This window comes from Solanum pennellii, chromosome 3, assembly GCF_001406875.1.
Source record: "Solanum pennellii chromosome 3, SPENNV200".
NCBI classification, from domain to species: Eukaryota; Viridiplantae; Streptophyta; class Magnoliopsida; order Solanales; family Solanaceae; genus Solanum; species Solanum pennellii.
Window position 1 is genome coordinate 5358700 of NC_028639.1, and position 16802 is coordinate 5375501.

At 35.2% G+C, this 16802-nt stretch overlaps 2 protein-coding genes across 7 annotated transcripts in view; both read left to right on the forward strand.

The window, feature by feature from the left end:
- Positions 1-246: 246 nt before the first annotated feature.
- LOC107014917 (zinc finger CCCH domain-containing protein 44-like) lies at positions 247-7373 on the forward strand. Of its 2 annotated transcripts, none has more exons than XM_027915660.1 (5): positions 247-664; positions 1161-1240; positions 3896-4083; positions 4688-4817; positions 4941-7373. In XM_027915660.1, the coding sequence occupies exons 1-5, from the start codon at positions 375-377 to the stop codon at positions 6683-6685; spliced, it is 2433 nt and encodes an 810-aa protein (XP_027771461.1). In that variant the 5' UTR covers positions 247-374; the 3' UTR covers positions 6686-7373. The 2 variants fall into 2 exon arrangements, with proteins under 2 accessions (XP_027771461.1, XP_015070524.1); XM_015215038.2 differs by having other exon boundaries at positions 249-664; positions 4688-4862.
- Positions 7374-10563: 3190 nt separating this feature from the next.
- Positions 10564-16802, forward strand: part of LOC107012430 (transmembrane and coiled-coil domain-containing protein 4-like) — a 7699-nt gene continuing 1460 nt past the window's right edge. Inside the window, exons 1-12 of one of the 5 annotated variants that reach the window (XR_003577564.1) lie at positions 10564-10965; positions 11934-12015; positions 12296-12790; positions 14327-14492; positions 14677-14829; positions 15021-15118; positions 15312-15403; positions 15567-15637; positions 15740-15875; positions 16137-16182; positions 16267-16326; positions 16431-16498. Coding sequence is in view for 4 of the 5 variants with exons in the window: in XM_015212276.2 (XP_015067762.1) it covers positions 10745-10965; positions 11934-12015; positions 12296-12790; positions 14327-14492; positions 14677-14829; positions 15021-15118; positions 15312-15403; positions 15567-15637; positions 15740-15875; positions 16267-16326; positions 16431-16513; positions 16643-16719 (1734 nt within the window). In the remaining variant the exon portion in view is untranslated. Of the gene's footprint in view, positions 10966-11933; positions 12016-12295; positions 12791-14326; positions 14493-14676; positions 14830-15020; positions 15119-15311; positions 15404-15566; positions 15638-15739; positions 15876-16136; positions 16183-16266; positions 16327-16430; positions 16514-16642; positions 16720-16802 lie in introns of those variants that run through there. The other 4 variants (XM_015212276.2, XM_015212277.2, XM_015212279.2 and 1 more) reach the window with 4 other exon arrangements.

The following is a 16802-nucleotide window of genomic DNA, read 5'->3' on the forward strand; positions in this document are numbered from 1 at the left end:
AATTCACAAAGAAAATATATATATACATACACGTAACTTGAGAAATTCAAATTTTCATTTCAAAACGAGAGTGATAAACTAAATATAAATTCACAAAGAAAATCTACGTAATAACTTCAAAAACTCAAATTTTCGAGACGGGAAGTGGTAAACTAATCACATGTGTTTTGGTAGACCAAAAAAAAAATAAAAAATTTACCAAGTGTTGAACACTAAAAAGAGAGTAAAGTCACCCTTTTTGTGGGTACAGATTTTGAAGATTTTAAAGAGTCAATAATGACGAAAGTTGATTGATATTTGTTCCTATAATCTGACACTTCACGTTCCGTGTAGGGTTTGATAACTCCAAAAGAGAAAAAATTAGTTTCTACGATATGGACGAATCTCATCCGATCGTAGCTCCGGTAGCCGGAGTTGGACTCGGAGTCACCGGAGATGTTGCTGTTGTTCTTCCTGCTGGAGGAAGTGCTGTGAGTTCGGTTGGAAGCATGATCCGCGGCGTCGGAGGAGGAGAGAAGAGGAAGAGAGGTAGGCCGCCACGTGGACAAGCGGGGAAGCCACCACCGCCGCCGAAGATACAGAGAGTGGTGGTGGAGGAAGATGAGGAAGAAGATGTTTGTTTTATATGTTTTGATGGTGGTTCTCTTGTACTATGCGATCGCAAGTAAGTTTGAGTTAATAATTGTGTGTTTTACATTGTGAAAGGTTTTATATTTGAAGGATAGGAATGGTGTAGAGGATTCGTAATTTGTTTGGATTTAGGTTTCTGGATGCTAGTTTATTGTACTTTTTGCTAATCTCAGTAACTATTTTGCCTTCATTTCCATGGTGAAAGCTTTTGTGTAGGAAGAGAAGTACTAAGTTGAGCGAAATTGGTGTAGAGGATTTGCGAATAGGTTAGGTTGAGGGACTGTTGATTGATATTTCAGTTTCTGGATGCTAGTTTACTGCACTTTTGGCTCCATTCTGAAAGCTTTTGTATTTGAAGGGAAGTACTAAGTTGAGCTAAATTGGTGTGTAGAGGATTTGGGAATAGGTTGGGTTGAGGCACAGTTGATTGATTTTCCAGTTTCTGGATGCTAGTTTACTGCACCTTCTGCTAAATTTTGATAAGTGACACAGATTTCCTAATTTGTTGTAATTGTGTTCTGAATGGTTAGGGGTTGTCCGAAGGCATACCATCCAGCTTGTATTAAGCGGGACGAGGAATTTTTCAGCTCAAATGCTAAATGGTTCTGTGGTATGTTTCCCCTTCTTCAGGAACTCAAAAGAGCCTATTCACTTTCTATTGTTGGTTGCTAGATTTTTTTCTGTTCTTGTAGTTTTAGTTTATTGACGGGAGTTTTTGTCAGTAGAGTGGAATGAACTGAAGAATCCACTAAAGCAATTAAGGATCTACCAAAGCACAGATTTCACAGAAACCTTGTAGCATACCATTACAGCCAAGAACTTAAGAGTTTCAAAACCGAAATAAACTTTCTTGATTCATTGAATGTCATTTTAATAAAGTAACATCTGCATACACAGTGCAAGTAAGACAGCACCGACCGCTGCAACCCTATCTCTGTTTTAGGGTTTAGGACACAATCTCAAGGGGAATCGAGTTTATGGTAATAGTAATATTTTAACCTATTTGGCTCATGAACAGCTAATAGGGTTCTACACCTATGTAATTTGTGCGAATATCAATTATTAAATTAATTGAGAAACACAACAACAACAATGACATATATAAAGAACACCTATAAAATATTGAAATTTGCAAAAAGAGTGTGTACCTGCGTATGCCATATAGACAGACAACTGATTTAATCGAGAAACACAACGATAACGATCACATATATGAAGAACACCTACAAAAATAGTAAAATTGCAAAAAGAGTAAGTACCTTTGTCGCCATAGCAACACAACTGATTTAATTGAGAAATGCTACGATAACAATCACATATATGAAGAACACCTATAAATAATGAAATTCACAAACAGGGAGTGTTTACCTCTGTATGCCTTCGCAGCGCACAACTGGAGATAAACTAGGCCGAGTCTTCCTTGCCTTTAGTTTATGACGGCGAACAACTATGGGGAAATGTTTTAGGTTAAGCAAGGAGAGAGGACCTAGCGCCATATATATAGGCTTAGAAGCTTAACCTAGTGGGCCTCCCAAATACAGGCTCACTGGTCTCTAACATGCCTACAGTATCTTCGGCCCACGCCTAGTACATGAAATGATACAAGCCCATCGTAAAATCCACATAAATATATGACCCGTGTCTTGTCAACCCACCATTAACACTTGGCCCATTTGGTATACAAAATAATAAGTTAATGGTAAGTTCACGTTTAGTAAATAATTCTAATAGTCCCGACTAGTTTGGGATTGAATTATAGTTCTTATTGCGGGATTTTCACCAACAATAGAGCAAAATAGACTTGGAGTCTTCATACAATGGACTCCAACTTGTTTAGTATTAAGATGCATCTATTGTTGTTAATAGGATTTTCTCTTGACTTTTTCAACAACCACATTTTTGAATTGTTCATTAGTTTGGCATTTATTAGGCTATTGCATTCTAATCTGCCTTCTCATTCAAGGGTAGGAATTTATTGAACTCAAGATACAACAACGACAACATACCTAATGTCATTGCGCAAGTGGGGTTTGGAGAGGGTAGAGTGTACGTAGACCTTAGCCCTACATCGTAAAGATGGAGAGCTTGTATTCGATAGTCCCTTGACTTGAAATAAAGCATTTTCAAACAGTTTGAAAAAGCGAATATATAAATGAGAGCAGTAACAACAATGAAATAATGTGAAATGAAGAGTAGTACACTACATATAGTGGAAAGAACAACAATGAAAATGAATTATAATTGAAACTCGAAAACACAAGTGATAACGGAAATCGAAGAACAAGAAACTACAAGAATAGCACTCATACCACAAGTAAAATAGAAGGTCTAAGTATGACCACAGACCACTAAGCCTATCTCGTGGGAATGTCAGAAAATGGTTAACTACCAACTAACCTTCTATTCTAATTTTGCGACTTTTAAACCCTTCTGTCTGAGGTCATGTTCTTAGTAATCCAAGATGCACGTTGTCCTTTCTAATCACCTCCCACCAGTACTTCTTCAGTTTGTCTCTACCTCTCCTGATGCCCACCATTGCCAATCTCTCGCGCCTCCTCACTAGGGCATCTACACTTCTCTTCACGTGCCTAAACCATTTCAGCCTCAATTTCCTCATTTTTTCCACTCTGGAGACCACTCCTAGTCTCCCACCTTGTCCCAGATTTCTTCATTCCTAATCTCATCTCTCAACATCCTTAGCTTTGCAACTTCCATCTTTTGAACTTGTGAATTCTTGACTAGCTAACACTCTGTCCAATACAGCATAGCCAGTCTAACCACCACTTTGCAGATACAACATGAAAAACAATTAGTGGTCAAGGGTTGTAGTGCACTAATTTGGCGTGGCATATAATTGATGGATATTGAACTAATAAATATAGGAACAAAAAAAGTTACCTTTGTCAAAAAAAATATTGGAACAGTAAATAGTAGACTGCATTGCATGATTGCATCAAGATTTGTGATCTGGCATGACAATGACATTGTTAGGCCTTGTATAAATGCAGCAGCCAGTCTAAACTGCTAGGTTGTGCATAAGTTTTTTAAACTTCAAAAGACTCGTTCGTTTTGTTGATATGTATGAGATCAATTCTTTGTTCCTTTCCAACATTGTCTAACAAGAATCATGGACTGTAAGTTCTTAATTTTTTTGTTAAAAAAGGATCATGAGCTATATGTCTCGAAGATTTTTGTAGTTGCTTTAAGTCACCTATGTCGTTTTTTCTATTCTGTTGTAACATTGCAAAATTATTTCTGTTGTCAGGTTGGCATATTTGTAGTGTGTGTCAAAAGGCTTCTCACTATATGTGCTATACTTGTACATATTCATTGTGCAAGGGATGTACTAAAAATGCGGATTACTTCCATGTTCGAGGGAAAAAAGGCTTTTGCTCGATGTGCATGAGAACTATCATGCTGATTGAGAATAAAGACCAAGGGAACAATGAAAAGGTATATCACATGCGCCATGGTATTGACAGATTTTTAATCTTACATGCTAGCCTTAAAGAAGGGGCGCTTCTGGTTCTGTCGGTGCTTGGAACAATTTGTCTTCTCCATATTACTATGTCTCTAGAGTCAATAATCTCATTTTGACTCCATATATTTTGAGCTTCCAAAGTCCGATTAGTGTGTCCTCTTATGAAAATGAACAGTTCTAGTCTTCAGGAACCGGATCTGGTTATCAGTTCAAAATTGCTAATTTTTTGCTCTCTTCAGTGTGTTTTTTGTCATGTCTTGCAATATTTTCTACTCCCTACATCCCAATTGATGAGACACCTTTTACTTTTTAGTCTGTTCCAAAAATAGACCACAAGTTCTAAAAGTCTTCTGTTATTCTTTAACTCTGTGCCTAGTCAAACACCTCCACATAAATTGAGACGGAGGGAGTAATAAGTCTACCATTAAGAAATAATTATTTAATTTGATTCTTTTTGCAAGATATTTTAACTATCTCGTTTCAATTATTTAATTTCTGCAAATTAGAAAAATGTTGGGCTTTATTTTGACAGTTTACTGTGATTTAAATGCCTATATCTACCAATGACCTGTTCAGGTTCAAGTAGATTTTGATGACAAAGGCAGCTGGGAGTATCTCTTCAAGTTATATTGGGTATACTTGAAAGAAAAGTTATCGCTAACACTTAGTGAACTTATTCAAGCTAAAAATCCCGAGAGACAAGCAGGTAGGATACAAGGGGAACTGAAATATGGTCATCATGTTGCAAATGGTAAGATGTTAATATTACTAGTACCTTTTAGAAGTTCAACTCGTTATTTCTAATTGAAACTTTGTTGTACTTATCCAGTTAAAGGAGAAGGATCTATCATGGCTCAGCGCAAAATGAATGAGAAAACAGAGGCTCATGCAACTAATATCTCGGAGAAGCTAGGAAATCGAGCCATCATTGATCAGGCTGTGGATGGGTCTGGATCTGAGACTTCAATTGCAAGTCTCTCAACAACGAACTCAGCATCCACCAACATCAGTGAAACAGATGAAGTGTGGCATTACCGTGACCCTAATGGTAAGGTGCAAGGATCATTTTCAATGACACAATTGAGGAAATGGAGTACATTGGGGATTTTCCCACTTGATATGAGGATATGGACAAATGATGAGTATGATGATGCAGTACTTCTAAACGATGCACTAAATGGACTGTTCCGTAAAGCCCCTGCAGTTCATGGGAAGACCTCAAGCCAGTCTATTGGGCTTGGACCTGCCTCTGATGACAGAAATGGCACCGGGTGTGGAAGTTCTGCTGGAACAGGGAGAGAATGCAGAGAAATGGAGGTGCCTTGCCATCGTGCAAGTAAAGATTCGAATGGAAATGCTGAGAATGTGAGGATGGATGGGATGTCAGCTCCTTTTCCAAAATTTTTGGACTTGATGAATGGAAATAATTCTTATTCAGACAAACTCCAACTGTGTAGCCCAGTCCCTTCATCTCATCATGGCGAGGTGCATGTAGCTCTTCCAAGTAAGGAAAGAGTTCATGAAAATGTTGAGCTTTGCATTGCCACAGGTCAAGTAATTAAGGATCCCTGTGGAAGCACAATGTGTCAGAATACTGATACTTACAGTCGTAATACCCAATCTAACAGCCAGAGTAATGTAGGGCAGTCTTCTGGACAGAATTGGGGGTCCGCAACCAGTAGCAGACTTTCATTTAACTTGGACAGTGGTTTTGCTTCAGGTACCAATTCAAAAGATTCATTTGAGCAGAAAGGTAACGTGAATCTTCCAGATCGGCCAAGTCCTGCCGCAAAAACAACCTATGATGATATTGAAGCTCAGGCTGCTGAAAAGCTGCTTTTTTTGAGTTCAGGTGTTCCTCTTCGTGCTTCAGATATCCAAGATTGGTCTAGTTCTACTCCGAAGTCCTATGGTGAAGCTAAAGCTGGACAGGCAGCTGGAAACAAAGAATCTGCTCCTTCTAAGCTTTCTGTGCAGGATTCAGGCCCTAGCTGGAGCAGTGGTTCTAGTCTAGCTGATGAACAGGACGGTAACTCACCAACTGCAGAACCATCCGCTGAAGAACGGGATGCTGGCCTTGTCTCCATTTCTTCTCTGAAGCCAGCTGAAGCAGTGAATGATCATGTTGCCACACCCATTCCTATAGCTGATCAACTTAATCTAAATCTTACTTCCACATCGCTCCAGATGTCAAACTTATCCAGTTGGCAGGCAACTGTTAATGAGCCTATTGAGTTCAGTACCTTGGCTGAAGAGTCGGTGTCAGATCTATTAGCTGAAGTTGATGCAATGGAATCTCAAACTCAAAGTGGTATGGGTTCACCTACTTCAGCAATGAGGTTTAGTGAGCAGATGATACCAGGTTACAAAAACTTTATTTTAGCTTTGTTTGAGGACCTGAGTCCTACGCATGATCCTGCAAAAAGTGATGGCTTGAGCTCAAATGGAGATATAAAGTTGCCTTGTCAATCACCTGTGACCGATGAGCTAGTTGGGCCATCTCAAGCTGATGTATTTGACCCTTTGAAGAGATCTGATGGGAATTCATCCAATGAGCAGCGAGGGAGAAACTAAATAGGCTAATCTGTCAAATCATCTGTGACAAACAAGCTAGTTGGGACATCTCTTTTGACCCTTTAAAAGGGTCTGATTCGAAATTCATCCAACACGTACAGAGGGAGAAACCAAGTCCGCTGATGTTTCCTTTACTCAAAGGGAAGCTTTTTTCAATATTGCTGCACCTTGTATGAGTCAAACCTACTGAATAGGAAGTTATGAGCACTTGCAGTGGGACAGCTCAGGGAAACATGTTTTGGGGCTGTTTCCGTTCAGGGATTTGCAAATGTTTGTTGGGATACTGCGTGGGCAAATCCATACCTGAATTGTTTCCGTTTGCTGGGAATCAAGTATGGGATAGTGTGGAGAAGTTTCAACGCGACTGGGCTCTTCGAGGGACTGGGATTTTGTTTGGTAGGTCAGACTCAGCTTCCTCTCCGAGGACAGTTTGCAAGAACGGGGTGTTGTTTGACTATCTATACCACGTTAAGGTGTCAGTTACGTAAGATTTGATTTTAATCCTTCTCTCTTCCACAATTAAACATATGACTGAGATCCCCCGTCCCGTCTCCTTCCCCCAGAATCATTATGTGAACTTTGTAGAAATGAGGTGCAGAAAAAATAGTAATACATTGCAACAAGGTAACTCTGATCCAGCAAAATCTCTACATATTCCAAATTGGAGTTGGGAATTTGTTCTCATGCATTTAAAAGTGTTGTGTGAACTTCTGTAGAAATTAAGTGCAGAAGAGTTGGTAACTTTGCAGGTTAATTCTGACCCAGTAGACAATCTCTGGGAGAAGAAATACAATTGAAACAAAATAAGTCATCATGTAGGACTATGCAACAATGTTTTGTTAAAAAATAGGTCACATAAATGCTATTTTATTCACACCTTTACAAGATATTATATCGTAGGTTCTAAATAGTTCCTGAAATCACTCAAAGCAATTTTGGTCCGAAAGATTCTCAATTCAAATGAATCAAAGTAAAAGAATGAGAAAACAATATAGAAAGCATAACAATTAGAAAAGCAGTATAAAGTCTACGAGAAAGAAAAATAACAAAAAACGGAAGTATAATAATTGAAAGTCAGAACTATAAGGGTATGGTTAATAGTGCGACATGCACTAACAAACTTAAACTCTCACAAGGTAAAATAACTTTCAACCTCTATTAACCTTCTAGTCGAATATGCGACTTCCATTCCTTATCTCTTCTTTGGTAATATGAAGTTATGTCATATTCTGTTTAATTACATTTCAAATATATTTTTGATCTATCTCTACCTTTTCGCGTACATTCAACATCCCGCCTCTTACACCTTTTATTGGACTGTCAACATTCAACGCATTTTCTCTTCACATTTCCTAACCATTCTAAATTTCTAATATTACTTTCCTTATTTTATCCGCCATTTAGGTCTTCTCATATTCTCCAGAATCACCTTATTTCTAATATGTTTTTGCATTTATTCAACATATTTATCACTGCAATACGCATTTTCTTATCCTTTGATTTTTGTTATTTCTTTTTCAATTACTATAATATTTTATTATGGTCACTACTTATTTTTTCATAATGTTTTGTCATACTTCCTATCATATTTTGCCACCAATTGATCATTTTTTTAATATAAAAATTACATAAATTGATCCATTTTAATAAATAATTACTGATTTTAGCGATACTTTTCATTTATTACCGTTTATAGCAATTTTTTTTATTTTTTTTCCTTTTTTCTGTCTCTCTTTCTTTCTTCTTTTCTATGTTTCGCTTCCTTTTTTTCTTTCTTTCTCTTTTCTCTGTCTCACTCCCTTTGTTTTTTTCCACCCTTTCTTTCGTTCTTCCTACTTTCTTTCTGTTGTCCTTTCTTTCTTGCTTTTTTGTTGTTGCTCTGTCTCCTCTTACTATTTATCTTTTTTTCTTTTTTCGTAGAATAATTAATTATTCTAGACTCTATAAAACTTATATCAATAGTTAATTAGAGAAGTAATATAATTGTAACAAATGAAGAAGCATAAAAATCTTAATAATATTTAAATTAAAAATATATTACAAACATATTAAAGTTGAATTATTAGAAGATAACTAGTATAATCATAACAAATGAAAAGACATAAGAAACTACAAAATGAATTAAATTTAAATTTAAAATGTATTACAAACATATTAAAGTTGAATTATTAGAAGAGAACTAGTATAATCGTAACAAATGAAGAGACATAAGAAACTGCAAAATGAATTAAACTTGAATTAAAAATGTATTACAAATATATTAAAGTTGAATTATTAGAAGAGAATTAAATATGAATGTAGAATATAGAAAACAAAAGAACATTCTTTGATCTGCACGTAACCTGAATAAAACTTGTATCAATAATAAATTAAACAAGTAACCAATTGTAACAAATCAATCAATTAACTGCAAAATGCATTTAATTTGTATTTTAAAAATGTATTACACAAATATTAAAGTCGAGGTAGAAGAGAAAATTAAGCATGAATAAAAAAATGCAACAAATGAAATATTAGACAATGATTTATAGAGTGAATTAAACTTGTACCAATAATGAATTAAGCAAGTATCCAATAGGAACAAATAAATAAAAGTGCAAAATGAATTAAATTTGTATTAAAATTGTGTTACACTGTGTTAAATTTGAATAAGAAGAGAGAATAAAAAATGAATGAAAAACGTAGCTAATGACTGACAAGACAATGATCTGTATAGTGAATTAAACTTGTATCAATAATGAATTAAACAAGTATCCAATAGTAACAAATAAAAAAAAAGTGAAATGAATTAAACTTATATTAAAATTGTATTACATTTAAAGTTGAATTAGAAAAGAAAACTAAGAATGAATGGAATGTAACTAACGAAAGACATGACAATGATCTATAAACTGATAAGTTATATCACTAATGAATTAAACAAGTATCCAATAGTAACAAATAAATCAAAAGAACTTCAAAATGAATTAAATCTGCATTAAAATTGTATCATCTAATTCAACTTTAATACATTTGCAAGACAATTTAATGTTATATTTAATTCATTTCAATCTAATATTTCTCCTACAATCAATTATAAACTTGACCAAACCCTCTTAAAATTAAGATATGAACTTCAAACGACATTTTCAATTATTTGTAGAATTACCTATTTAAACTTATCACAAATTCGTAAAATGCAAATAATGAATTCAAAATTTGAAGCTTTATAATGACTATCAATGATGAACTCTTACTTCTATAATTTTAATGATTTGAAATTTCTGCTTCAAAATGTGATTTTATACAATTTTACGATTTTTTTGTTCCTCTTTTCATATTTTTTTTGTACAAAAATAGTGACATGCACATAATGAAATATGAAAAATTGATTTGTTAATTAAATAAAAATTAAAAGAAGAAGAATAATTTTTTTAAAAAAGAAAAGAAAAGAAAATAAAAATACGAAAATAATAATGATAGAGAAAGAAAAATAAGAAGAAGATCTTTAAAAAAAAAAAAAGATTAAGAGGCAAAAGGACCGAGAAAGGAAACGACAATATTTTTTTTTATTTCAAAAAAATTGTTATATTTAGTCATAAAAATTATATTGACATAAATAGTAAATATTTTTTAAATATAGCATATTTATATGATTTACCCTTTTATTATCTACTTTGAATTGTTTTTTAAATCGAATCAAATTTATTTAAAATATTTTTTATATTTTTCTATTGAAATTACATTAATTATATTATTATTTTATTATACTTTAATAAATTTAAATAATCAAAATTACTCAACTAATACTTTGAAGAAATTATATTTTTTTTTCATTTTCTCTTTGATTGAATATTATATTATGCCAAATATCGTTTACGTTAAAAGACTTCGTCGGTTCATCGAAATATTCAACAAATATACAATTCAACCGCTTAAGAAAAAAAAAATGGCGAAATCATAACTTCATAAAACTTGAAAATAAAAATGGCGAAATCAACAAATTCATAAAACTTGAAGAAAAAAAAAAAAGAACAATTAATCAAATCGATAAAATCCGATCAATTTTCAGTGATATCAATGTCTTCGTCTTTGATGTTGACGCCGACGCACCGGTATGCAGCCGGAGCTTTGTTTGGACTTGCTCTTCATCAGGCTCAGATCCATCAAACTTGTCCATTGGGATTTCCGGATACACCGCCGGAGGAACGGAGTAGCAGTTGCAGTAGTGCGGATTCCGTTTCCGATGATCCTCAACTTTGGGTTCATGAATCATCTGCTCTTCTAAGACCTATCTTCAAGTTAATTCCTTCTACTTTGCTCAATTTTAATTTGATTTATTGGATTATAAAATGTTGAAATTTGGTATTAGTTTCTCTTTGTTAATTCTTAGTTATCTGGTATTTTTGTTGAGGGAATGTAAAAGACACAAAGTTTTTGAGTTTCATGACTGAATTATCAAGTGTGTGAGTTTTTTTTATGTAAAACTATGGTCAAATGTTTATTGAAATACAGTAGTTGTTTCCTTTTCTAAGCTGAAATTAATAGTTGATGATGGGTGAGCTAGAAAAAGTGAATACATGATAATTCAGATAGAAAACTAAAAAAATAGGGATTGTTTTTGACTCCTTACTCTTTATCATAACTATGGTAGTATGGTGTGCCGGCCGGCTTACACGCAACGCAATTAGTTACACCTTCCACTAGCAATAACTGGTAGTACTCTGTCCTCCCAAGGCTATGACAAATGGGAAGAAATCACCTAGTGTTTTGTTTTATTAATCTGGTGGGATTTGATCGTGAGCTTCATGGTTCTCAACCCACTTCATTGGCCATTAGGCTACACCCTTGGGTGCAAATTCCTGTCTATTTCAGCTGTTATTGCAGGGTTCTAGTGATATTATATTACGGTTTTTTGACTGGAGAATTAGTTTAGAGGTTAGTTTGACTTATTTATATGTTACTAGTGGAAGAAATGGTAAACACTGACTGGAAGATATCACATTAAAGTTCTAAATTTGAATAGCAAAAGTACGTTTATTTGTTGATGGTGTCAAAATTTTGGGACGTCTTAAAATGGAAAAAGCGTTGTATGAATCGGGGTTGAAGGAGTATTTACTACTTACTAACTAATGGGAAAGCAAAAGGTGTTTGACTTGGCATACTTTGAACATGACACATTTGATCCATTCAACCAGCATTCAACAACTAATGCTAGTGCGTTTGTAGATTATTAATTTGGGTTCCGTTTTGGATTTGTTGTGATTAGATTTTTAGAGATTGATGAGAAGGCATGGTCTGGACTAGAGGAAACTGCTGCCTCTACACCACCAAAGCATCATGTTGGGGCGGTTAGTTTTCTTGTCTCTTTAAAGTTGTAGAATAGTAAGGTAGTTATCTTCATGAGTTTATGTCCATGACTAGTTCCTGAGTTCATCAGAAAATTGCATTAAATTAAGATCTACCGTACTTTGGGAGGAGAGATCTGTTACCTCTGCTGCTAAATGCTTTTATTAAAATGGAAAGATTTCTCCTTTGATTTTTAATACATTAGTTGATATCATTAGGCAGTCTTAAGTAAATATCTTTGTCATTACTTGCCTGACGGCATGATTACTGATATTACATCAGTTTCTAAGGTTACTGTCTGAAGAAAGTGATGATGGTTCTTCAGAAGCAGCAGACATGGAACTTGCTTTGGCAAATGGCGTAGATGCTATGGCATCAAGCATGGAGAGAACTTCTAATGATGAGTCTAAGGAGGAGAAGAGGCGTGAATATAAGCATGAATGTGAGGAGAAGCTATCAATTGCTGATGTGACGTCCAAGTCTGATATGGAAAATATGAAGGTTGAAAATTACCCAGAGAAAAGCCAAAAACCATCTAGCATTGTGGGGGCTCATTTGAAGTCTGTTAGTGGATTTGATGAAAAACCTGTGGAAGAGGTATCAATGCTTGGGTACGCTAGGAAGGTGACCATTCTCTATGAGCTTCTTTCAGCTTGTCTCGCACAAGTACCTGAAGACGGTAAGAAAACTACTCGAAGAAGGAAGGGTTATGATGCTCGACATCGTATGGCTTTACGGTTGCTAGCAACATGGCTTAATGTCAGATGGATCAAAGCGGTACATTCATTTAAATGATGCATAAATTTCCATTATGTGTTATGTTTCTTTCTCTGCTAACTCTGTTAAAGTGACTGATATATTAATTGCTAGTCCTTTCAGGATTTATGAACATGCTAATTTTATAGTAGGAAGAATCTCTGTAGACCTTTTGTATGTCAGTCTTCAATCATGAAGTTATTTGAATGCCTGCTCTCTTGAGGAAACACTGTGTAGAACATTCAATTAGCTGCCCAAAAGTGAAGAACACTAACCAGTAATATGAGTTTGAGAAATTTATCCTGCTTTTAGCTTGTTTGCCGTTGTGAATGGATAAGATTTTACCCTACTCATTTCCCTGCTCGAAAGGACAGATATTTTAAGATATAATCCAAGATATTCTGCCAAGTTTATTTTAAAAATCATCATAGAATTATGCATCTTATTTATTTATTTTTGATTATATCATAAAGAACAATTTTAAGAGGAAAGTTAATATGTTAGTGCTAAATTATGAAATAATTGAATGAAGAAATATTGCTGTCCTTTTCTGGACAATTTTTGCCAAGTACTTTCTAATATTTAAAAATCAATATTGAAAACATTATTATAAGAAATTAGATATAACAAGTAAGTGATGTATAACAGATCAAGTTATTATGATAAAAGGCATGTTTTTGCATCTTTATGTGCACTAATACACGTATTAGAAATTACGGTCAAGTCAGTAAATAGAATAATTACCACATAACTAAAGTGCGTATTTTTAAAACCTAATCCAGATATGGTAACTGACACCTGACTTCCAATGTGGAATTTGTTACCAGAATTATTGCCAATATTGCAGGTAATCGAGCGACACATATACTTTTGATTTGGTCTGGAATAATACTACTGATAATTTGCACATCCTTATTTCGTTATGCCATGGAATACTTGAAGATCTTTAAATACCCTGATATGGCTATAAATTTTTTTCCATAATAGTGATGGGGTCATTTGAGCAGGCTACTACAGACAACCTTTTTATGGAAGCGATAAGAGTCCGTCTCTAGCCGTGGTACAAGAACAATCTGCATAGTACGGAGCTGCACGCTTTTAGCAGGCTACTACAGTCATAGAATTCTTTATAGAGTGCATGTTTAAAGATCTTAAATTACAAGTTAATATAAATAAATGTTTGTTTATCCCACATTTGTAAGTTCACCTTGCTTTAACTCTATAGAGTAAATATTTATATGTTTTGCTTTCCTAATATTACCAGTTCCAAAAAATATACATGTGTGTTTGCTTTCCTTTTATATTAGGAAGAGAATTTGGATCTTTATATTCTTTTGGTTCTTTACATTGATGTCAACAACTCTTGTGAAGAGAATATAGATGCATAAGTGTAAATATACTTTATTCTGATTTTGACAAGCAGTTCTTTTCATTTAAGTTAGGATAACATCTGTTTTATTTGAAGAGAACATGTTGAAATTGCACATCATTTACAGCTTCCCCAAGTGGCATGAACTTCCATAAACTTCCCATTTTGAAAGAATTTATGTGCTGCAGGAAGCCATTGAGACCATGGTTGCTTGTTCAGCAATGGCTTTGCTGAAAGAGGAAGAATCAAAGGAGGAAAGCCAATCTCCTGATGGTTCATGGGCTAAGTGGAAACGAGGAGGTATTATAGGTGCAGCTGCATTGACTGGTGGAACTTTAATGGCAATTACTGGTGGTACGACATCTAAAATTTTCTCAACTTTAGCAGGCAGATACAATCTTAACAAGCCTCCAAGGGAACAGATTTCTCTGACCTTTGTCTTTATTTTATTCTTAAAGAGCTTTTACTATGTTCAATGAACAACCGTATTAGAGAACAAATTGTAGGACTTTCTAACCTTCGTTTTATTATCAATCAGGTTTGGCTGCTCCAGCAATAGCTGCAGGCTTTGGTGCTTTAGCACCTACCTTGGGCACTCTTATTCCTGTGATTGGAGCAAGTGGGTTTGCTGCTGTTGCTACTGCTGCTGGGAGTGTTGCAGGATCTGTTGCAGTCGCAGCATCATTTGGAGGTACACGTTTATAGGATTGTCTGTGTGTGTATAATCTTTTAATATTCTTTGGTTGAATCTTTTTTTTGTGTTGATTATGGAGACAGATAATGTAAGGCAACTCATTTAATTAAGATTGGTTTTGGATTCTGAACATCTTTAAGTAATTCTTCAGTTATTTGATGTTGTTACTGATACTTCTGCTTACCCAGCTGCTGGAGCCGGACTTACAGGAACTAAAATGGCCAGGAGGACTGGAGATGTTGATGAATTTGAGTTCAAGGCTATAGGGGAAAACCACAACCAGGGGGTAAATCACTAGCTCTCTTTTTGAAACTTGATATTTCTTCTTAGCACGTATTGTTTCACTGGGTAGGATTGCAGTCTGCTTGTTTGTTTTTATCCCCTCTTCTTTATTCTCATGGTTTCGATGAGTTATAGTTTTACTCATGGACCATTAATTCTCTTTGGTATTTGTCCTCTCACTTTGGATATTATCTCAGCGGCTGGCAGTTCAGATCTTGATCTCGGGACTTGTTTTTGAGGAGGAAGACTTTATAAGACCTTGGGAAGGACAACATGATAACTCTGAAAGGTAAAACATTGTTCTTTCTTTTTCTCAGTTTATTTTCATTTTGGTGATACTGCGAAGGTAGTGATGAGCTTTATTTAAAGTTCCTACTTGTACCTAAACAACCCAACCGTTTCCCATATCTTTAGCACAAGGATTATAGTGTGACATTTCACAATTTTCTCAGGTATATATTGCAGTGGGAATCGAAGAATCTTATTGCTGTAAGCACTGCAATTCAGGATTGGCTGACTTCACGTAAATATTTTGTACTTTGCTTTCAGTCGATGTAATACATTGACCAGCTACAATTGTATTTCAAGTGTATAATGTGAACAAACATGATTTCCTAAATAACAGGAATTGCAATGGAGTTGATGAAGCAAGGTGCTATGATGACTGTACTACACACTCTTTTAACAGCTTTGGCTTGGCCAGCAGCTTTACTTACCATTACTGATTTCATAGACAGCACCTGGTCAATTGCTGTGGACAGGTTTTTGTTTGTCTGCTTATCTTTTCTTTTACGCATTCTTTTCTGGTGTGGGATGGGGATTCGGTATGAGGAGGTTGTGGAGATATTTTCCTTGCCCTTCTCTGCAATCTAAAGGTTAAACTCTTTTAAGAGAAGGTGGTTTATTAATTATGAGGATGAGAAAATCAAAAGGAACAACTCAAATAATTTACCCGTATCACTATAAAAGTTTTGTGCCCCTAGCATTTCTGGTCTTTGAAATCTCATCCTTTCCTTTTCCAGTGGTGCTGATTATGCTCCAGCCTCCTACTGCTTGGATCATTGAGCAGTTATGTCATACCATTTTGTGTCGAAGCAGAGCATCTTACTTCTTTGTGAAACTCTGATGATGGTTGCTGATGTGAATTTACAGATCTGATAAAGCAGGAGTGCTCCTAGCAGAAGTGTTGAAGAAAGGATTACAGGGACACAGGTATACAAGCCTAAATGTAATTTGGAATAGCTACATTTTGATTGTCCTGAAAGTGGGCTTACTTGTTAGCCAATTCCGATATTGATTGTCCATGATTGTTTCAGGCCTGTGACACTTGTAGGATTTTCACTAGGGGCAAGAGTTATTTTTAAATGTCTACAGGTTTTGGCTGAGAGTGAAAATAATTGTAAGTGTCTCTAGATATTGTTTAACTTTTTAGATTGATCATTTGCTTCATGTGGACCACAATTATTTGTTTTGAGGCGTAGTTGATTGCTTTACTTCCCGAGATCCTGAAGTACTTGAATTTTGGCAGCTGGACTTGTGGAAAGGGTCGTTCTTCTTGGGGCACCTATTGCAATTAAAGATATGGACTGGGAGGCAGCTAGAAAGGTTCTCATTGTCATACTTTTCTTGATTTAACTACTTCTAATTATAGTCGTAAACTTTTGGTCCTCCCCCATCCCCCCCCCCCC

Excerpts from the sequence above, each read along its gene's own strand:
- LOC107014917 (XM_015215038.2), top strand. The coding sequence starts at position 375 with ATGGACGAATCTCATCCGATCGTAGCTCCGGTAGCCGGAGTTGGACTC. Across the intron at positions 665-1,160 it reads CTTGTACTATGCGATCGCAA|GGGTTGTCCGAAGGCATACC; the intron begins GTAAGTTTGAGT and ends CTGAATGGTTAG. Across the intron at positions 4,084-4,687 it reads ACCAAGGGAACAATGAAAAG|GTTCAAGTAGATTTTGATGA; the intron begins GTATATCACATG and ends TGACCTGTTCAG.